The sequence below is a fragment of the Leucopleurus acutus genome (genome assembly GCF_964270905.1).
Source record: "Leucopleurus acutus genome assembly, chromosome: 17".
NCBI classification, from domain to species: Eukaryota; Metazoa; Chordata; class Mammalia; order Artiodactyla; family Delphinidae; genus Leucopleurus; species Leucopleurus acutus.
Window position 1 is genome coordinate 82,665,850 of NC_139159.1, and position 20,906 is coordinate 82,686,755.

At 62.8% G+C, this 20,906-nt stretch overlaps 1 protein-coding gene across 3 annotated transcripts in view; it reads left to right on the forward strand.

The window, feature by feature from the left end:
• The window catches only part of ADGRB1 (adhesion G protein-coupled receptor B1), a gene marked incomplete at both ends in the record, with an annotated part of 70,659 nt that overhangs the window by 21,758 nt on the left and 27,995 nt on the right, over positions 1 to 20,906 (forward strand). For all 3 annotated transcript variants that reach the window (XM_082858381.1, XM_082858382.1, XM_082858383.1), the window contains 3 exons: positions 3 to 105; positions 992 to 1,035; positions 20,201 to 20,342. In XM_082858381.1, coding sequence (XP_082714507.1) covers positions 3 to 105; positions 992 to 1,035; positions 20,201 to 20,342 — 289 coding nt within the window. The remainder of the gene's footprint in view (positions 1 to 2; positions 106 to 991; positions 1,036 to 20,200; positions 20,343 to 20,906) is intronic.

Genomic DNA, 20,906 nt, shown 5'->3' on the forward strand with positions numbered 1-20,906 from the left:
AGGAACACGACCGTCCTGAACTCCAAGGTCATCTCGGTGACCGTGAAGCCCCCTCCCCGCTCCCTGCTCACACCCCTGGAGATCGAGTTCGCCCACATGTACAACGTGAGTGCCCTCCGTGTGCGCGTCTGCGTGCGCGTGCCCCTCTTCCTGATCCCACGTGTGGTGCGTACTCACACGTCCCCACCTCGCATCAGCCTTGAGGGAGAGCTCCTTTACGCCCGAGTGACAGGTGGGGATGCAGGCTGGCAGAGCTGCGGGGACTTGCCCAGGGTCACCCAGCAGGGCCGTGTGGGAGCTGAGGCTCAACCCAGCCCCGTCGGCCTGGCCGTTCCCTCGGGGAAGAAAGAGTCGTCCTCTGCTGAGAAACGCACCTGCCCCGGCCTCACGGACCCTCTACACCCTGCTCCTTGGGGCTTTCCCTCGGGCCTCAGAGCAGCCGGCGCCACGAAGCCCTGGGACCAGCCGAGCGCCGGGAGCCGCCCGGTTACCCAGCCAGGACAGGGCAGCGCCGGGCCAGGTTGTGGGAAGAGCCGGGCCTGCCTTTCCCGCTGGGAGGCCTTGGGGCTTTGCTCAACCTCTCTGTGCCTTGGCTTCCCTCTGTTACAAGTGGGAACCCTGCTGTCACCGCACCGCAGCCCTCGGGACGGGGGTGTCTGCTGAGCCCCACCTGTGCCCCCGGCCCCAGGCTTTCTGCGTTAGCCCGTTTTGCGTTCAGCTGGACTGGTCAGCGGGGCGTCTAGAGTGGGGCTTCGGCCGCTGCTGCCCAGCTCTGCTCAGAGAGGGGACAGAAGATACCCAAAGCCACACAGCAGAGCTAGGGGCTGAGCCAGTCCCTTCCCTGCTCTGGGCCTCAGTTCCTCCTCCTAAAACTCTGTCTCTGGGGAACAGCGGAGGGAGGGTGCCTGGCACGCCCACGGGTGGACCCCACAGTGACCCTCGGGTGCGGCTCATAGGGCGGCAGGTGGCCTGACCCCTCCCCTCTCTCCAGGGCACCACCAACCAGACCTGTATCCTGTGGGATGAGACGGATGTGTAAGTTCATCTGGGCTTTGTGGCCTCGGCCCGGCTTGGTGGGCGGATGGGGGAGGAGGCTGACCCAGTAGGGGAGGGACACGGGCTTCCGGTTCAGGGCTTCCGACTGTCCCCCCGACCCCGTCTGTCAAGCACGGTCTCTCCCCGCCTAGTTCAGGCTCTGAGGCAGCAGGGGGCCCACCCAGCCGGCCTCACACTCCTCCCAGGGAAGTCCACGGTCAGGGGTCCCGAGGGGTGTGGAAGTCCCCCGGACCAGGAGCGCCGCCACTGACCGGGCCAGCTGGGTGACACCCAGAGGGGTCAGAGAGGAAGCAGAGGCGGGGGCTTCTGGGGTCCCAGGCCCAGTTTCCTGTGCGGCACGTGGCGCAGGCCTGCGCGCAGTGCGGAGAGCACAGGTGGGCGCGGGGCATTGGTCTGGACCGGCCGGGCTGTGATTCGGGGTCACGGGGCCGTGTGGGCACCCAGAGCAGGGTGTCCTCCCAGACACAAGGAGGCAAAGGGAAAGGTGGGTGGGGTCTCGTGTAGTCACAGGGAAGAGTTTGTGCAAAGGCCCTAAAGTGGGGGCGGCCCTCAGAGGTGAGGAGGGTCAGAATCTGGGGAGACCGGGCAGGAGAGAGCTTAACGTCTGGCTCCTGATGGGCCAGGTGGGCCTGGGGAGGGCTAGGCCTTCCCCCCAAGGGGTAGTCAGAGAGCTGCGTGTCATTGTTACCACCCGCCTCCCTCAGCCCTGGCACCGCCAGTCCCCAGGCCAGCACCCGGGCCAGGGGGTACATGCGGCGAGTCCCTCATACTATGGGCAGTGCAGTGACGGAGGTGCGTCCCGGGAGGTCAGGGGGGGCTCCCGGAGTGGCTGACACTCAAGGAGGACGCCTTTTCCCTGAAGAGAACGTGAGGGAGGGGTCTCGGGCAGAAGCACAGTCTGAGCAGAAGTGTGGAGGTCGGAAGGTATAGGGGGAACATGGGGCGCGGCCAGGAAGAACAGGCAGTTAGAGGTGCAGGGCTGCAGGGAGGCTGCAAGGGCCATGGGGCCAGTTTGTAGGGGCAGTGTGTCAGGAACTATGGGAACTGTTGGGGAGGGATGTGATCATCATGTATCCATCCATCCTCCACCCACCCATCCATTCACCCATCCCCCATTCATCTATCCATCCACCCACCCACCCTTCTATCCGTCTATCTACCCACTTACCTATCCTCCCACCCACGTATCTACCTATCCACTCACTCATCCACCCATCCACCCCCCCATCCATCCACCCATCCACCCCCCATCCATCCACCCATCCACCCCCCCATCCATCCACCCATCCAACCCCCATCCATCCACCCATCCACCCCCCCATCCATCCACCCACCCACTCACTCATCCACCCATCCACCCCCCCATCCATCCACCCATCCATCCACCCCCCCATCCATCCACCCATCCATCCACCCCCCATCCATCCACCCATCCACCCCCCCATCCATCCACCCATCCACCCCCCCATCCATCCATCCATCCACCCATCCATCCACCCACCCACCCACCAATCTACCCATCTACCCACCCACCCACCCACCTATCCCCCAGTGATTACTGACCGCTGAGAAGGCACTCCTCTACAAGGTCCTGGCCCTCAGCCTCCTCCTATGCCTGATGAGTAGGAACAGGAAATTAGGAACGTATAGATCCCTGTGAAGCTGTCAGGGCCTGCCACGTGCCAAGAAGTGGAGGCAGTGGATCTAGTGGCAGGTGGGGCGAGGTGCCTTTCAGAGCAGGTTCACAGAAACCTCTCTAGGGTGGTGTTTGAGCAGAGGCCTGACACAGCACTGTACACATGGGTGTCTGGGGACAAGCATTTTGGCAGAAGGAACAGGCAGTGCAAAGGCCCCGTGTGTGCAGGGAGTGTGCAGGCCATAGGGCAGACTGCACTGCCCTTTCTCACTCTGGCTCTGAGGGTGTGAGGACAGGGTCTGGGGCCGGGAGCTGGGCTGGGGGAGAGCTGGGGCGGACCCTGGAACCCTGGGAAACTGGCCCTCTGGCTTTGGTTGTCGTCGACTGTTTTTCTCTGGATTTCGCAAGCGGCATAAACTCTTTGTACAAAATGGGGTATCAGAAAAGGGTGAAAAAAGAAACAACAAGAAAGAGGGCCCACGTTCTCACAGTACCCAGGCTGGACCGCCTGGCCATCGTGGGAGGTTGTGCAGCGGCTGCAGTCCATCCCTGGCGTCAGCACAAGCCCCTCCCCGCAGCCCAGGGGCCCTCCCAACAGGCTGTTCAAAGGCTGCCCGCAGCTCCCCGGCGGTGCCCGGTTCACCCAGCGGCCCAGCACCCTCGCTTGGACAGCGCTGCTCACATTTCTGGTTGTTTCCTTGGCTTTGAGTCCCCCAGACCATTTCAAGGTCTTGGTAGTAAGTTGCTTTCCAGAGAGGTGGACCCGTCCCCTTTGCTCTCCCAGGGCAGCAGGTCGTGAGAGGTCTGGCCAGCCCAGTGTCAAGTTCACTGTCCTTTGGGGCTGCATAGTCTGGGGCAGATTCCACCCTCCAGAAGCCTCAGCCTTCCATCCCCGTGGCGGAGCCTGCCTGCTTGCGTGTGAGAGCAGAGTGGGGAAGGGACAGCGGCCAGGCCCATGGGGTGCTCACCCCTGGCCGTGGCCTCCCCTTGCCCGTCCTCCCTCAGGTGTGGGGAGCCCACCCACTGCCCCAGGCCTGCTTTGCCCACCGCTGGTCACCTCTGGATAGATGGGATTGTCAAGCTCTCTGCACCTCGCCCCAGGGCCCCGAGGACAGTGGGAAGGTGACGAGGCATCTGATGCAGAGCTGGACAGCCTGGGACCCAGAGGCTGACAGTGGGGGAGGGGGGCCACGGGGAGGGGGGGGCTGGCTCTGTCCCCTCCCCCCCGGCTCTGTGCGGGGCAGCACCTCCTTCCACCGCAGGGCAGGGCCACTTCTCACATAAATGGGCTCAAAGGAGCCAAGGGTTTCCCAGGTGACCTGAAATGGGGACCAGGGACAGGGCCCCAGGTCTGTTTCCACCAGTGTGCCCAGAGATCAGGTCTGTGCTGGTGTGGGCTTGTGTTTGGGTGTGTTTGGATGAGAAAGGGTCTCACGTGTCTGCAGAATTGTGGGGGGGGTGCCAGTGGGGGGTGAGAGCCGTCAGTGATCTCTGACCCATGACTGGGCCCTGGTCACTGAAGGAGCCTAGTTTCCCAATCCCAGGCTGAGCCCTTGTCCTGGTCCCACGCTGAGCCCTGACCCTGGTCACACTCTGAGCCCTGGCCCTGGTCACACTCTGAGCCCTGACCCTGGTCACATGCTGAGCCCTGGCCCTGGTCACATTCTGAGCCCTGGCCCTGGTCACACTCAGCCCTGATCCTGGTCCCACACTGAGCCCTGACCCTGGTCACCTACTGAACCCTGATCCTGGTCACACTCTCAGCCCTGACCCTGGTCACACTCTCAGCCCTGACCCTGGTCACACACTGAGCCCTGACCCTGGTCACACTCTCAGCCCTGACCCTGGTCACACACTGAGCCCTGACCCTGGTCACACTCTCAGCCCTGACCCTGGTCACACTCTCAGCCCTGACCCTGGTCACACACTGAACCCTGATCATGGTCACACTGTAAGCCCTGGCCCTGGTCACACACTGTAAGCCCTGGCCCTGGTCACACACTGAGCCCTGGCCCTGGTCACACTCTGAGCCCTGGCCCTGGTCACCCTCTGAGCCCTGATCCTGGTCACACTCTGAGCCCTGACCCTGGTCCCACTCTGAACCCTAGCCCTGGTCCCACTCTGAGCCCTGACCCTGGTCCCACGCTGAGCCCTACCCTGTGTCATCTGGAGTCACTCACGCATGTTCACGTGTAGTCGTTCACGTGTCATATGCGTGGAGGGCTGCCTCCTCTTCCAGCCACACGTAACAGTCCAGCATGTGACACAGTCGTCTTGGAAAGTCTGAGTCAGAGGCTTCCACCCACAGGGCAGACCCCCTCCTACCTCGCCCCCAGCTGTACACACACACACAGACAACATTTACAGCCAAGGCGACTGCTCACAGCGAGGCTCAAGGCCACCCCCCCCTCACCCCCACACCCCTACGCCAGCCTGACCAGTGGCAATGAGGGCCTTGGGAGCAGGGCTGTTAAGGAGGGAAAGGGGGACTTTGCAGAATTCTCAAATGTTTAGGGGGATGGGGGGTGGAGGATGGGGGCGTCGGTAGGTGGATGGATGGATGGAGGGTGGATGGGTGGGTGGATGGAGGATGGGTGCAGGGAGGATGGGCTGGTGGTGACGGGGGTTGATGAAGGGCAGGAGCACATCCCTGGAGTTAAGTTCTGTGGTTCTGAAAGGACAGCTCCCTGGATCTCACTGGTAGAAGCTGCAAATGTTTTGCAGTTTCCTTTTTAAAAACAGACAAGTGTTACGTAGAGCATAAAAGTCAGAGCGGGCAAGATCCTCGGAAATCACTTGCTCTGCCCTCACTTGAAAATGGTGTAGCTGAGGCCCGGTGTGGGGACGTCAGGACAGGCCAGGCCTGGGCCACACGCGCTCCACGGTGCTCATCCTGCTACGCCAGCGTTTCTTTCGGGAGGTGTTTTGCCCGATACCAGTCCCGCGTGGGCTCCAGGGAGGGCAGGGTCCTATGCCCACTGTGTCTTGGGCTCCCGGGCCCACACTCAAGTCAGCTATGAAGGCTCTGAGAAGTCCTGCAACAGCCTCCTCTTCAGTCGGGTGGGGGCGCTTGGCACCCTTACTCTGTAACTTGAGCCGGCAGAGCAGACGCTGGGACAGGCTGGTGGAGGGCGTGATGTTCCCGCAGAGTCTATGGGGTCCTTTCCCGAAACCTGAGCCCACTCCAGGCACCTTCAGAACCCTCTCATTTACTCACACAAGCCTTCTGTCCGGCTGAGGACCGGGGCTCAGAGTGACAAGCCCAGGGTCGCCCCGTGCCGACCCCCAGCCCTGCTGGGTGCAGCTGTCCTGGGGGACGCTGAGGACCCAGGCCCAGCCCCCTCCCTGGGGTCCTTGCCCAAGTACGCGTCCTGGTCCCTTTAAGAGCCTTGCCCCTCCCCCACTCTTGGTTTCCTTGGAGAGGGCGGTGAGGGGCAGGCCGAGGGGGGCAAGCGGAAGGGAGTCTTGGCAGGGTCCCCAGGTCGCTGTCAGCAGCCGGTTCCCAGCCCAATTTCTCCCACGCCGGCTGGTTCCTGGTGGGGGCAGAGGAGGCCGGCAGAGGGGGACACGGAGGGGGATGGGGTAGGAGACGGCTCAACACAGAAGGCCTCCCTGGTGGCCTGGGTAGGGCCTCGGGATCCACGTCATCAGTGAGCACGGGAGGGAGGTGGGGGGACGTGCTCTGCTCCCCCCACCTGGATGGGGGCTGGGGCTGGGGGAGGGGTGCAGAGCTGCTCCCAGAGGCGAGACCACCCACCCGTCCTAGCCACTGCTCTGGACTCAGCCCAGCCCCTTCCCCAGCGCCCGTCCCTTCTCTGAGCCGCCCCCTACTTCGTCCTTGGGGAGCAGGGGGGCTGGCAGAGGCCCACGGTGGGCCTGCCGTCTCTTCGAGGGGCGTCTGAGCCCCGGGCCTGCGTGTTCCCTGCGGGGTTTGGGAGCTGGAAGGGACAGACAGCCATGAGGTCACGGCCCAGGGAGAGCAGCTGTGCTCTGAACCTGGGGCAGTGAGCGTCCCCACTGCCTTGCTGGCAGCCCAGCTCCGCAGCCACCGCCGGCCGCCCCATGGGCCCCCTCGCCACTCCCCGCTTTGGTGCCGCTGGAACACTTGACGCCTTTGTCCGTGGTCCCCGTGCGCTCTTCTCCAGCCTCAAAAGCCACCTGCTGGGCTTCCCTGGTGGCGCAGTGGTTGAGAGCCCGCCTGCCGATGCAGGGGACACGGGTTCGTGCCCCGGTCTGGGAAGATCCCACATGCCGTTGAGCGGCTGGGCCCGTGAGCCATGGCCGCTGAGCCTGCCCGTCCGGAGCCTGTGCTCCACAACGGGAGAGGCCACAACAGTGAGAGGCCCGCATACCGCCAAAAAAAAAAAAAAAAAAAAAAAAAAAAAAAAAAAGCCACCTGCTCCTGCAGGCCTTTCTGCCTGTTTTTCTGCATCCCCAGCCCTGTCCCCTTCCTCCCAGCTCTGACCCCCATTTGCAGTAACTCCGTGTATCCGCAGAGTGTGAGGCCCGCCACACGCAGGGCCTGGGTTTCCTCATCCAGCCGGCCACCTCCCCCGCCCAGCGGGCACCCAGGAAGCCCTCGGGAGGGCTCATTCTAACGGCCCCTGCCCTCGCCCTCTTCTTCTTCCTGCTGGAAAGAGCACTGCTGGGCCAGTGGCGCCCTGGTGAGGCGCGTCTGGGGAGGGGGGCAGGGTCCGGTGCCAGGAGCAGGCTGGGAGCATCACAGACGTGTGCTCGAGGGTCGGGGTGGGGGCTCCTGAGTGTGGGGGGCTTTCCGGGGCGGAGTCAGGGCCCACGAGTCTCCTGCTAGGCGTGTCCAGCTGCGTCCCATCCCTGTGCTTTCCCGCCAATGCGGGGCCCCGTGTGTTTGGGTGCCCCTGTGTCAGTGGTGTGGGTGTGCGCCCCTATGAGTGTGGTGTCCATGGAGACTCGAGGGTGAGGCGCCGGGGCTGATGGGTCAGGGGAGGCACAGGATGTGGCCAGCCCTGAGCTCCCGGGGGCTGCTGGATGGGAGCAGGGGCCACGCCGGGCAGTGCTGGGTGGCTCGGTGTTGGGAGGGTGCCAGGGTGCACCGGGCAGCTGCGGGTGGGGGCAGGTTGAGTCAACCACGTTGTCTTCCCTGGTCAAGTGGCCGAGGGGTCAGCGGAGTGTGGCACCGCGGAGCCTGGGGCTGGGCGGGGCCCCTTCAAGGCCTCGCCTCCTCCTTGCCTCCTGTGCCCGCACTGGTGATGGCGGCGCTGGGGAGACAAGGAGGAGAGCCTGGCGTTGCCCTCAGGGAGGAGGGGGCGCCCACAGGGAGGTCAGTGCCGGGCCCTGAGCGCACGGGGCAGTGCCAGGAGGTGGGGGGGGTGCTCAGTTCCCTCCTCCACTGAGACCTGGGGGCTCCAAGAGGGGCCGCCTAGGGGGAGGGGACAGCTGCCTGTTGGGCCACTTGGTGCAGGGAGGGTGCAGGTGAGGACAGAGCAGGGGCCTCTCCGGGAAGGACCAGGCTTGGCTGGAGACAGAGGTGCTTGAGGCCGCTCCTGGCAGGGATTTCATCTGTCTGTCTGTCCTTCTGTTTTCGGTGTTCCCGAGCTCCGTGTCTTCATAGTGGCACCAGCCCTCGGTTGAGCGCTCACCACGCCCAGCACTTGGGCCCCCTCGTCCTCCCAGGAGGAGGGGTCAGTGCGGGGGCTGCCCCTGCCCAGACCCTGCCACCTCCCGCAGGGCCCCCGTCTGCCTCGCATCCCCCCGGAGTCTCCCGCACGCCCGGGCTGCCAGGCCTTGGCCCCCGCTCTTCCCACAGTGTCCCAGGGTCGTTCCATCCGCTCCCTGCGCGGTCGTGTCAGATGGGAGGTGCTTCACCTGGCACATGTCTGGGGCCCTGTGTGACATGGGGGACGGGGCAGAGCTCTAACCTCCAGCCTGGACGCCAGTCCTGGCCCTGTTCTCACTGACGTGACTGTGGGCGAGCCCTTTAGCCTCCCTGAGCCTCAGTTTCTGCATCTGTCCAAGGGGCGGCTGCGATTCCTTGACGAGCTGTTGTGTTAAGGAGCTGGACCAGGAAATGCTCAGCAAGTAGACGCTGTCGTTACCCCCACCCCCGCCCCGTTCCAAGAAGCCTGCGGGGGGACAGCAGTGAGCCACTCAGGCAAAGCACGTGCCCTCGGGGGCAGGGGGATGGGGCACGGCTGCCCCACGTGCTGGGAATAAGGGGCCACCTCTAGGAATGGGCTTCCTGGGGAGGGGGAGCTTGGGCTGATGGTGAAGCGTGAGCTGGAGTCCCGGGGCAGGAGGGTAGTAGAGGTCCCCCATGCCCAAGGCGCAGTATGTGCAAAGGCACCGAGGCAGAGAGCATTTGGGGTGCTGGGGTACAAGTGGTCCAGTGAGAGGTGGGCCTGGGGGCCTCCGCCAGCTCCTCTTTTTAGGAGCAGAGAGGGGTGAGCTCTCTGGCCTTGAGGTAATCAAGCACAGGCAGAATGGGACTGGGTTTTGGAAGGACAGAGTGACACTTCCTGGGCACCTGCTCTGGGCCTGGTCCTTCTGCCAAAAGTTCACTCCAAGTTCAGACCAGGCCCCAGACCTCACGCAAGAGGCCTGAGGTTCAGAGTGCTCGAGAGGCTTGCGCGGGTCCCACAGCCAGCCTGCGGGTCCTGACCCTGCAAAGCCCTGAACCTGGATGGCCCCAGTGATCTTGAAGAGGCCTGGTGAGGACAGGGCTGGGGGATTGCAGGGTCCCTGCCGCTGGGACGGGCCTGGAGGGCGCACGGTGACCCTCCTCCCTCGAGACACTTTCTCCCCTCTGCTCGGGGTGTGCAGTTGCTAGTTTCCTGAGGCAGGAAAGTCTTAATCAAAACCCCAGCTTGGGGCTTCCCTGGTGGCGCAGTGGTTGAGAGTCTGCCTGCCTATGCAGGGGACACGGGTTCGTGCCCCGGTCCGGGAGGATCCCACGTGCTGCGGAGCGGCTGGGCCCGTGAGCCGTGGCCGCTGAGCCTGCACGTCTGGAGCCTGTGCTCCACAACGGGAGAGGCCACAGCAGTGAGAGGCCCGTGTACCGCAAAAAAAAAAAAAAAAAAACCCAGCTTGCCAGGCGGCTCAGTGGTTTCCTGGTGTGGTATTGGGAGGGCAGGGACTAACGTCCTCATCTCTGCAGGGAGCTGACTAGGGATGTGGGAGGGCAAGATGTGGGTTAGACACAGGAAAACTTGGCAGAGAGGGCAGGGTGACCGTGGGTGTCTTGGCCTTGGTGCAGAGGCACCTGGAAATGGGGGATGATGAAACAAACTTGAGGTTCATCCTGGGAGGCAGGTGAGCTAGGAGATGCCTGGAGGGTGGGGTGTGGTCACGGGCGGGATGGATAACGGCAATGGCGTGGTTGCCTGGGTTCAGCCCATCATAGTTGATGGGGCTGGTGGTGAGGCCTCCTGCAAGACGGGTCCCGCCTACACGGTGCCCTGGACGTGGCGGGTTGAGTGTTGGTGATGGGGGTTACCATCACCCTAGTGTTGGTCCACAGACATGGTGCCGGTTCAGAGGTGATGGCAGTCAGGGTGGTATTGCTAACAGCGGAGGTGAGGCTGGTGACCATGGTGATCATGTAATTGTGGTGACCAAAAAGATGGAGAAATGGTGGTGACATGGCAGTGATGATTGTGCTGTTGGTGGTGGTAGTATTGGTGGTGAGAGTGACGGCATTGGAAATGGTGTGTTGTTGATGGTAGTGATGATGGTGACGGTGGTGGTGATGATAATGTTGGTGCAATGGTAGTGTCGCTGCTGATGGTGTGATTGGTGGTGGTGGTGGCAATGGTGGTAATAATGGTTCTGTTACTGTTGCTGCTGTTAGCGTTGGTAATGGTGATGGCGTTGGTAGTGGAGATGATGGTGAGGGTGGTAGTAATGATGATGCTATTGATAACATAATGGTGGTGGTGGTGGTGGTGGTGATGGTGTTGCTGGTAGTGGGGATAGTGGAGATGGAGTGGAAATGGTAGCGGTACTTATGATATTGATGGTGATGGTGATGATGGTGATGGTGGGAGTAATGACTGTAGTGATGGTGGTGGTGGTGATGGTGATGGTGATGGTGGGAGTAATGACTGTGGTGATGGTGGTGGTGGTGGTGATGATGGTGATGGTGGTGATGGTGGGAGTAATGACTGTCTTAGTGATGGTGGTGGTGGTGATGATGGTGATGGTGATGGTGGTGATGGTGGGAGTAATGACTGTAGTGATGTTGGTGGTGGTGATGATGGTGATGGTGATGGTGGTGATGGTGGGAGTAATGACTGTAGTGATGTTGGTGGTGGTGATGATGGTGATGGTGGTGATGGTGATGGTGGGAGTAATGACTGGCTTAGTGATGATGGAGGTGATGGTGATGATGGTGATGGTGATGATGGTGATGGTCGTAGTATGACTGTGTCATTCTTGATGCTGACGATGGTGGTGCTGTTGATAATATAATAGTGGTGTTGAAGTTGATCGTGTTGGTAGTGGCGATGGCAGTGATGTGTGGTAATGACAGTACTGATGACGGTGGTGGTGGTGGTGGTAGTAATGATTGTGCTGTTGGTGGTGGTGGCGGTGTTAATGATGTTGCTGATGGTGGTGCTGATGGTATTGGTGGTGCTGATGGTGGTGGTGGTGGTGATGGTGGTGGTGTTGGTAGTGGGGATGGTGGCGATGGAGTGGAAGTGGTGGTGGTATTAATGATATTGGTGGTGTTGGTAGTGGCAATGGTGGTGACGCAGTGGTAATGATGGTCTGATGATGTGGATGGTGGTGGTATTATTGTGTCATTCTTGATGCTGGTGGTGGGGCTGTTGATAATGTAATGCTGTTTCTTTTTCAATGTAGTAATTGTATTTTTTTATTAATTTTTATTGGAGTTTGCTGCTTTATACTGTTGTGTTAGTTTCTGCTGTGCAGCAAAGTGAATCAGTTACACGTATACACATATCCCCTCTTTTTTAGATTTCCTTCCCATTTAGGTCACCACAGAGCACTGAGTAGAGTTTCCTGTGCTATACAGTAGGTTCTCATTAGTTATCTGTTTTATACATAGTAGTGTGTGTATGTCAATCCCAATCTCTCATTTCATCCCACCCCCTCTTTCCCCCTTGGTTTCCATAAATTTGTTCTGGACATCTGTGTCTCTACTTCTGTTTTTGCAAATAAGTTCATCTGTACCATTTTCCTAGATTCCACATACAAGCAATATTATACGGTATTTGTTTTTCTCTTTCTGACTTACTTCACTCTGTATGACAGTCTCTAGGTCTGTACACATGTCTGTAAACGACCCTATTTATTTTATTTTATTTTTTTTTTTCTTTCTTTTTTTTTTTTTTTTTTTGCGGTACGCGGGCCTCTCACTGTTGCGGCCTCTCCCGTTGCGGAGCACAGGCTCCGGACGCGCAGGTTCAGCGGCCGTGGCTCACGGGCCCAGCCGCTCCGCGGCATGTGGGATCTTCCCAGACCGGGGCACGAACCCGCGTCCCCTGCATCGGCAGGCGGACTCTCAACCACTGCGCCACGAGGGAAGCCCATGCAAATGGCCCTATTTTGTTTCTTTCTATGGCTGAGTAATATTCCATTGTATACATGTGCCACATCTTCTTTATCCATTCATCTGTCGATGGACATTTAGGTTGCTTCCATGTCCTGGCTATTGTAAATCGTGCTGCAGTGAACATTGGGGTGCATGTGTCTTTTTGAATTATGGTTTTCTCTGGGTATATGCCCAGTAGTGGGATTGCTGGGTCATATGGTAGTTCTATTTGTAGTTTTTTAAGGAGCCTCCATACTGTTCTCCATAGTGGCTGTATCAATCTACATTCCCACCAGCAGTGCAAGAGGGTTCCCTTTTCTCCACACCCTCTCCAGCATTGTTTGTGGATTTTTTGATGGTGGCCATTCGGACTGGTGTGAGGTGATACCTCACTGTAGTTTCGATTTGCGTTTCTCTGGTACGTGGTGCTGGTATTGATGTTGATGGTGGTGGTGGTGATGGTGATGGTGATGTTATTGATGTTGGTGGTAGTTTCAGTGAGAGCCATGAGGGTGGAGGTTGTGGTGACAGTTAAGGTGGTGGTGGTCTCAGCTCTTTGGGGGATTTGAAGTCCCCTCCATGGGAACCAGGACGCTCCCATGGCACAGTGTTGGAGGTAGACTGCAGCAGACAGGGTCAGACGCCAGCCCGAGGAGATGAGAGGGCGGGGTGGAGGGTAGAGGGGAGCGCTCACGAGGCCACGCAGTCTGAGAGGGTGTCTTGGAGGAGGCAAAGCTGGGCCAGCTGAGGGTGGTGAGGTTTGGGGTCTCCTGGAGCCAGGGAAGTGCCTGTGGAGGTGCCCAGTGCCCAGCACAGGGCCTGAGCAGGCGGGCGAGGGACGCGCTTGCTGAATGAGTGAGTGATGGACCAGCCTGAGCCCCAGCTGCACCAGCGGCTGGAGCATGAGGGGGTGGGGTGTCGAGGCGCTGGCCCCTCAGCTGGTAGGGGTAGGTGACAGGCTGGACAGAGCTGGGCCAGAGGTGCACCAGGCGAAGGTCTGAGTGAGGGGCAAAGGGCTCAGGGAGGGTTCCTGGGGTGCCGGGCTCTGAGATGGGAGGAGGTGGCAGGTAGGCCGGGGTTTAGCGGGACCCTGGCCCTCCCAGGCCAGATGACTTCCTTGCGAGGCTGGGGAGCTCAGGGGCCCCAGGGGCCTTGCCCAGGTGGGTGGGGTGGGCCAGGCGAAGAGCCGCTGAGCCCTGAGGATGGCCAGGTTGCTAGCCTGGGGGCAGGCCTGCGGCCGGAAGCCCTGACTCAGAGCGTGGCTGGTGCCAGGTGGGAGCCAGGAGATTGGCATCGTGGGGAACGTGAGAAGCCCTGGAGGCCCTGGTCACAGCGCCACAGATGCTGAGCCAGCCTGAGACACTATCAGCGCCGCAAGAGCCAGCCCCACATGCGCAGGGACGCAGGCCTGCGGGGGCATGGGTCTCACCTGGCGATGCACTCAGCAAGACCCAGGGCAGGTGGATATCCATCCCCCAGCGTCCCCAGGGCCACAGGCATTGCCCCCGGGCCCTGAGCCAAGAGGGGATGGAGCTGACCTGGGCTTGCCCTGGGGGTTCTCACAGGCCAGTGACCAGCTCACCTTGGGGTGAGCTGTGCCCACTCTGGCTGCCCAGGGAGCGAGGTGGGTGGGTGAGGGTGGCGTGGTGGTGGAGGGAGGATGCACCGTGTATTCAGGACTGACCCCAAGGCGTCCAAGGGGTCGGGGGCGGCAGAGGAAACTCAGGTCTCAGCTCAGGGGGTTGGGCACAGAGCAGGAGGTTGAGGAGACTTCCTGGAGATGGCAATGCCCCGGGGGAGCCCCGAAGGACGAGGCTGAGTCAGCCAGGGGGCAGGCGGGTGTGTGGTCAGAGGGACTGGTCAAGATCAAGGCCTGGAGGCAGGAGAGGGCGCCTGTGTTCTGAGTCACCGGTGGTTCCTCTGGGCTGGCGCATGGAGGCAGGACTGCCAGGCCTGGGATAGTGGGGGTGAGGGGGTGCTTGGGAGTCATGATGAGCTCCAGCCGCTGGGTGAGGTAGGACCCAAGAAGGGAGCCCCAGCACGGCAGCAGGGTAGGACCTGTTGGAGGAGCCAGGTGCAACACTCAGGAACTCACGGCTTATCCAGGCAGGCTCCCTGGAAGAGGAGGCTCAGCACAAGCCTTGGTCTGTGGGTCAGAGGTCAGTAGGCGGAGGTGGGAGGTAGGCACCCTGGATGTGTGAAGTGTGATTCAGCAGGGCTTGTGCCTGGAATGCATGGTTTGGGGAGCACAACGGCCAGTCTGAGGAGTTTTCAGGGGCTCCTAGAAGCCCCTGCCTGCAGAGACACCTTGCCCACTCCCTGTTCCCTCATTGGGGTGAGCTGTGCCCACTCTGGCTTCTCTCTGCTGTGTGGGGGGACACCTGTGAGTCACTCACACTCCAGTGTGAATTAGCCCATCAAACCCCAGGGGACCCTGATGCACACAGTCCCATAATAGCACCTGCTTCGTGGGCCGACAGGAGGCATCCTGAATGCAGCGGAGGCCCTGGCTCAGCGGGCCAGCGGGGGGCTCTCCACGCACCCTCTGTTACTGTCCCCTGATGTCCCACGAGTGTGCCGGGGCCTGTGCTGGGCATTGTGTCCCTGTGGTCTCCCTGGACAGCATGTGGGGGGAGGATTTATGCCACTTCATAGGGGAGGCAGCTCAGCTCTGAGTGTCCGGTAGGGAATTGGCCCAGAGGTGGGAACAGGCCTCACGTGCCCAGTTCCTTCTCCTGGGGCGGGGATGGACGAGCACGTCCGGGCACGGCAGGGACCGGGACGGAGGGGTAGCATAGGCCGAGCCTCCTCCCAGGGCCTCTGACATGCCCTGGCCCCCACCCAGCCTGGGCCCCAGAGGAGGTCCCTGCGGGGTCTCCTGAGCGGGGCGGGGGCCCGGCTGCCTGCTCTGAGCCACTCACCTGGGCACCAGGATACGGCTGTGGCTCTGGGACAGGCACTGAGTGAGGCGGGTCTGCACTGGGCGCGAGTTGCGGGGAGCTGGGCTTCGCGGTCTGAGTGTGGCTGGAGGGGAGGCTCAAGGGGGAGAGCGGGGAGGCTCAGGGAGGGGGTGGCCAGTCCCCAGGGGCTGTGGGTCCCTGAGTGAGGAGGGAGCCGGGGGAAGGTCTTGAGCAGAGGATGACGCGTCCTGGGATACTTCAAATGGTGGCGCGGGGACAGGCGGTGGAGGGCAGGGCGGAGGCTGGCAGTGGTGGGTCCCACCGGGGTGGCAGCCACAGCGTGGGGAGCAGAAGGGAGACTCTCACTGCATCTTGCAAGGAGGGTCAGTTGCAGATGGGTCTGTAGGTATGAGAAGGAAGGAGGGAGGGAGCGTCCTGGAGGCGGCCGCCAGGTTGGAGCGGTAAAGAGGGGCCTTGCTTGTCCACCCATAGCAAGTCCTGGCTGAGCACTCCGACCCCACTGGGGTGCGGGCAGCGGGGTGAGCCAGCCAGGCCCCAGTCCTGCCCTCCCAGAGGAGAATGCAGGTGGGAGCATCAGGCCATCACACGTGGCAGGAGAACCGGGCCGAGGCGGCAGGACCCACGGATGGAGGCCACGGGTCAGGGACGGCCTCGCCGTGAGAGCCAGGGCGCTGGCCCATGGCTGTGGCCGTGGAGGCGGAGCCATCCAGGCCGGGCCCAGCTGGCCGGTGTGCAGGGCACGGACAGCCACCGGAGGGGCCGCGCTCACCGTGATGGTGACTGGCCTAACTTTCTCAAGGAGCACTTGGGGCCGGGGAGGCCGGAGCAGGAGGCAGCTGCCCAGGGAGCGAGGTGGGTGGGTGAGGGTGGCGTGGTGGTGGAGGGAGGATGCACCGTGTGTTCAGGACTGACCCCGAGGCGTCCAAGGGGTCGGGGGCGGCAGAGGAAACTCGGGTCTCAGCTCAGGGTCAGGACGCACGGTGGGGGCCCGTGTGGAGGGGTGCCAGCTCAGAGCTCAGAAGTGGAGCAAAAGGGACGGGAAATTGTCCCTTGGGTTTGGTGACTCAGGGGCTTTGCTAGGAGCAGGGTGGGAGGAGCCTGTGGTGAGGAACTGGTGGCCTGCAGAGGGTGGGTGATGGCTGGACCTTCCTGGGGGCCCTGGTCGATGGGGGAGGCACAGGCTTTCTCTGGGAGCTCTGATCTGAGGGGCCCAGGGCCCCCTGCAACCTCCCGTCAACTCAGGCAGGGAGGGGCTCCCGCCCTCCTCGTGCTGGCAGGGGCCCCGGCTCCAGCTGCTTCTCTCGCCCTGGACCTGGGGGTGGGGAGGCGCAGGTGGGTGTCACTGACCCAGATTCCTCGGACCTGGGCCTGGGAGGGGGCGTGGCTCTGTGCCCCAGATATTCCAAGTTTCTGAAGCTCAGTCGAGAGGCGACCAATGGTCTCCCACATGTGGGAGTGTGTGAGGAGGGAACAGCCTGCCCGTGTTGCAGAGATGGTAACAGGTGTCACCTGCAGCAGGAGGGATTTCGGTCAGACACGGTGAAGAACTTCCAGATGTTGTGGGTATAAGAGGATACGTCCTAGAGGTTTTGTTGAAGAAAGAGGGCTGAGGGTCCCTTGACCTCTCCCAATTCAGGGTGTGCCTACGATGCAAGCGAGGGTCCACGGGTCAGGGACCACCTGTCCTGCTCCAGCCAGCCCTCAACTGATGCCCAGCGCAACACAGAAAGCACAGCTAATGGCCTGGGAGAGCTCCATTGACCGAGCTCTGCCCTGGTGTGGGATGGGCCTTAGGCAGGCCCCCCCGCCCTCCGCCTGGTCTGGGCCTTGGGCCATCCTTGAGGGTCTCTTGCAGATTTGCTCCGCCGGGTTCAGTGGCTCAAATGCTGTAGGCCTTGTAGGTTGGTCAGACAGATAAAAAACTGGAATCCTGGCCCTCCTGCTGTCTTGCTGCGTGGCCTCGGGCAATCATACCACTTCTCAGAGCCTCAGTTTCTCTATCTACACAGCTGAGTTGAGGATTATTGCAAAGATTAAATGATAAAATGCACAGGAAGCGATTAATATTGAGGTGAGGTGGGGGAGGGGACGAGGAGAGGGTCCCTGTCCCTGTGTCGCGTGTCAATGGCCTGCCAGAGCCAGGGGGACCATGGAGTGGGGAGGGGCCAAGGCCAGGGAGCTTGCAGAGGTCCTGCAGGGTCTGGGTGAGCCCAGGAGCTGCCCACCTCCCAGGCTGCCAGCCCCAGCAGTTGGTCCTCTGGACCAGGGGCGGACGCCTCCTCGCGCCCTCCGTGGCCTGAGGCTGCAGGGGCAGGCCCTGGCCGAACCGTTAGCAGGGTGGGCCCTGCTCCTCGTTGTCGCCTCCCCTGGGAGGCTGATAAGCTAATTGGTGCCCATAGCAGGAGTCCTGTGGGGCGAACCAGCAGGCTGGGCTGGACTTCTCCCAGGAGGTGGCCACCAGCCGTCAGCCTGGCGCCCTGCAGACCCGCCAGCACTGCCTGGGAACCTGCCAGCCTACCGGCCCCAGCCAGCCTGGCTCCCCTCACCCCGGCCCTTGGGGTGCTGTCCCTTCCCAACCCTCCCAGCAGCCTTCAGCAGGCGGAAAAGATGGGTTTGGGGTCCCCCCCCTCACTCAGAGTAGGAGGGCTGAGGCAGCGTCGTGGCTGGACTGTGAGAACACTAGAGCTGAGATTTGAACCCAGGACCGGCCGGCCACAGACTCCTGCTCTTAGGAGCGGGCACGTGGCCAGTGTCGTGGACAAGCCTGAGAGAGAGGGAGGCGCTGTCTCCAGGCCAGAACAGCCCACAGGCCTCCTCCCTGGAGCGCCCTGGGTCTTGGGGACTCCTGGCCTGCACTTCCTTGGCCATCTTGGCGTCTAGTCAGTGGCTTGCACGTGCACCCCAGGAGTGAGAATGGGGTGCTCTGGGGCTCAGCACTCTGTGCCCATTCTGCGTAGTGCTGGGGGATGAGGGGAGACAGGAGTGTGATGTGCGCAGCACAGCTGAGGGTGCGGGGGGACCACGCTGGATCTCCCAGGACTCTCCAGGGCCCCGCACTCCCTTTCCTGATCCTTCCATCCCCCAGGTCTTGTTTCTGGTTCTGTGGTCATTGGGGTCTTCTTTTCTAGAGGAAGGAAGGGGAGAAGAGGGCTCTACCGGGCCCTTAATAGCTTTTGACTTCTGCTCCACTCCACGCCAGGGACGCCGGGTGTGCGGGATGGCGGCCCAGGAGGTGGGACCACACAGGCAGCCGAGCCCCTGGCCTCCATCCCAGGGGCTGCGGTCAAGGCTGTGGCCTTGGCCCTGGCCCTGCCTGGGCACTGCTGTGCTGTGTGGTCAGGCACACCTCGGCTCCTCCCGGGGCCAGCACGGGTTCAGGTGGGCCAAGGTGGGAAGGCTCAGGCGGAGGCATGGTCAGGAGCCGCAGAGGTGGAAGCCCCGGGGGCCGTCCCGTGGCATTCTTTATGAGGGCCCCTACAATGGATGAGGCTTGGGCCCCCCAAACCCTGGCCCCCATGGGCTCAGGGGCCAGTGCTAGTGAGAAGGATGCCACAGAGCCCTGATGCACCCCACAGAGCCAGGGCCTAGCCTCTGCTTAGCTGTCACCTTGGGCCTCAGTTCTCCTCCTCTGTAACACAGGGGCAGGCCCTTCCCCGTGGGGGGAAAATGAAGAGAAAAGCAGACTCGACCGGCCCAGAGTGTGTCCCTTCTCCCCTGGGGCCTGAAGCTCAGAAAGGAGATTGTATAACATCCCAAATTCAACAGAAGCAGCTCTGGGTTCTGGGATGCCCAGAGCTGAGACCCTAAGCTTTCCTAAAGACATTCTTGCAGGTGCTGGGCTGGGGGGCGGGGGGGCCTTGACGGTGTCCCACCGTCAACCTCCCGACCGTCTCCTCCCCATTTTAGAGATGAGGAAACTGAAGCTAGGGCCGGTAGCTGACTTCCCAGGTGACACAGCCAGGAGGTAGCCCAGGATGGTTGCTTGCAAATCCAGGTGTTGAGCAGATGCCCGCTCAGAGTGTGGGGGTCAGGGCTCCCCTGGGAGTGCACACCCCCAGCCCGCCTTCCATACAGAGGGCCTGGGATGGGGGAGACAGGCTGACAGCTCCCTCCTTCTGGGGCTGGGGCTGAGGGATCTAGGGCGGGCGGGGGGTGGACCCTTGCCGCAGAGACCTGGAATTTCCCCCCCAAAGTCCCGGGGCAGACACCGGGTCTGAGTTATTTGGGGGCTGAGGGGGCTTTTTCGGCCCTGGGGTCAGAAGGAGACCACTCACAGCTGTGGCTCCCGAACAGCGGTTTCAGTCTCCAGCCTGGAGCCCTCCAGCCTGCAGGCCCAGGGCCCTGGGGAGGGCACTCCATGGGCACCTTCTGCGGGCGTGCCTGGCTGGACGCTGCCAGACAAATGGGCCGGCATGGGGGTGGGGGACTTAGATCAACAGCGACTGGTTCGCAGAGTAGTTCAGTCCGGCGCACTGAGGCCCTAACAAGCGCTGGTTTCAAGGGAACCAGAGCCACCCCAGCGGCAGACAGCAGGAGGGCCCTGGGTCAGACGGCAGGGGGCACGCTCAGGCTGCTTCCCCCGAACCCCCGGGGTGGGGGGGGAGCGGGGAGAAGGCCGATCGGGGCCGGGGGAGGTGGCTGTGGGAGCGGGGTGGTCCCAAGGTCACCAGCGCGACGCGGGGGACGGGGGCGGAGGCGCAGAGGCGCCCCTCATCCCGCCCGGCCCGCGCGCGCACCGCAGGCTGCCGCGCCCCCCAGCTGGCGCCCGGCTCCACGTGCGCCCACGCGCCCCTCCCGGCCCAGCGCTGGGGCGGGGCGCTCTCCGGGCGCGGGGCCAGGGCTCGGCACCCCGCCGGCCCCGCAGGCCCGCGCTCCCGCGAGTCGCTCTCCCGTGGCTCGGCGGCGGCCATGGGGCGCAGGGCTCCGAGGGCCGGCGGGGCGCGCGCGGCGGCGGGCGCAGGTGCGGACGCGGGCCGGGGACGCGGGGCCCGGGCGCGGCCGGCAGCCGCTCACGCCGCCCCTGTCTCCCCTCCCCCCGTGTGTCCCGCCCCCCAGACCCTCCTCCCCCGCCCCCCCGCAGCTCGGGCCCTGGTCGTGGCGCGGCTGCCGCACGGTGCCCCTCGATGCCCTCCGGACGCGCTGCCTCTGTGACCGGCTCTCCACCTTCGCCATCTTAGCCCAGCTCAGCGCTGACGCGGTGAGACCCCAGCCGGGCGCGCGGCGGGCGGGCGGACGGGGCGGGGGCGCGCGGGGCGGGGGCTTCCGGGGCCGACTGTCGCCTCCGGGGCCGGCGTGGGGAAGGGCGGCTGCGCCCCGCCGCCCCCCGTGGCCTGGCCGGCGGGGCCCGGGCCTCTAGAGAGGGCGGGTGGGAGCTGAGTGGGTGGCGATGTGGAGTTGGGGACTGACCTGGGAGGAGCCAGGCCGGGGCCCCGAGAGTGACTGATGGGTGAGTGAGTCCCCCACCCAATCTCTTTGGGGGCCCAGGACCCTGGAGGAAGCCGGTCCTCAGGGGAGCCGGGCAGTCTAGGCCCCCGGCCCTAGGGGCTGGAGGAAGGCTTGGCCTGGCAGAGGCGGGTAGACACCTTCACTTAGTGGGGTTCCTTCCCCCAGCTGGCTGCAGGCTCCTGGCCTTCCTGGGACACGGAGGGGGAGGAGCTGCCACCTTCCTTGGAGTCCTTCCCCACCCACCCCAAGTGGACCGTGGGCTCTGGAGGCAGCTGCGTCCCCAAGTACGGGTCCCGGGGGTGGAGAGGGTGCTGGG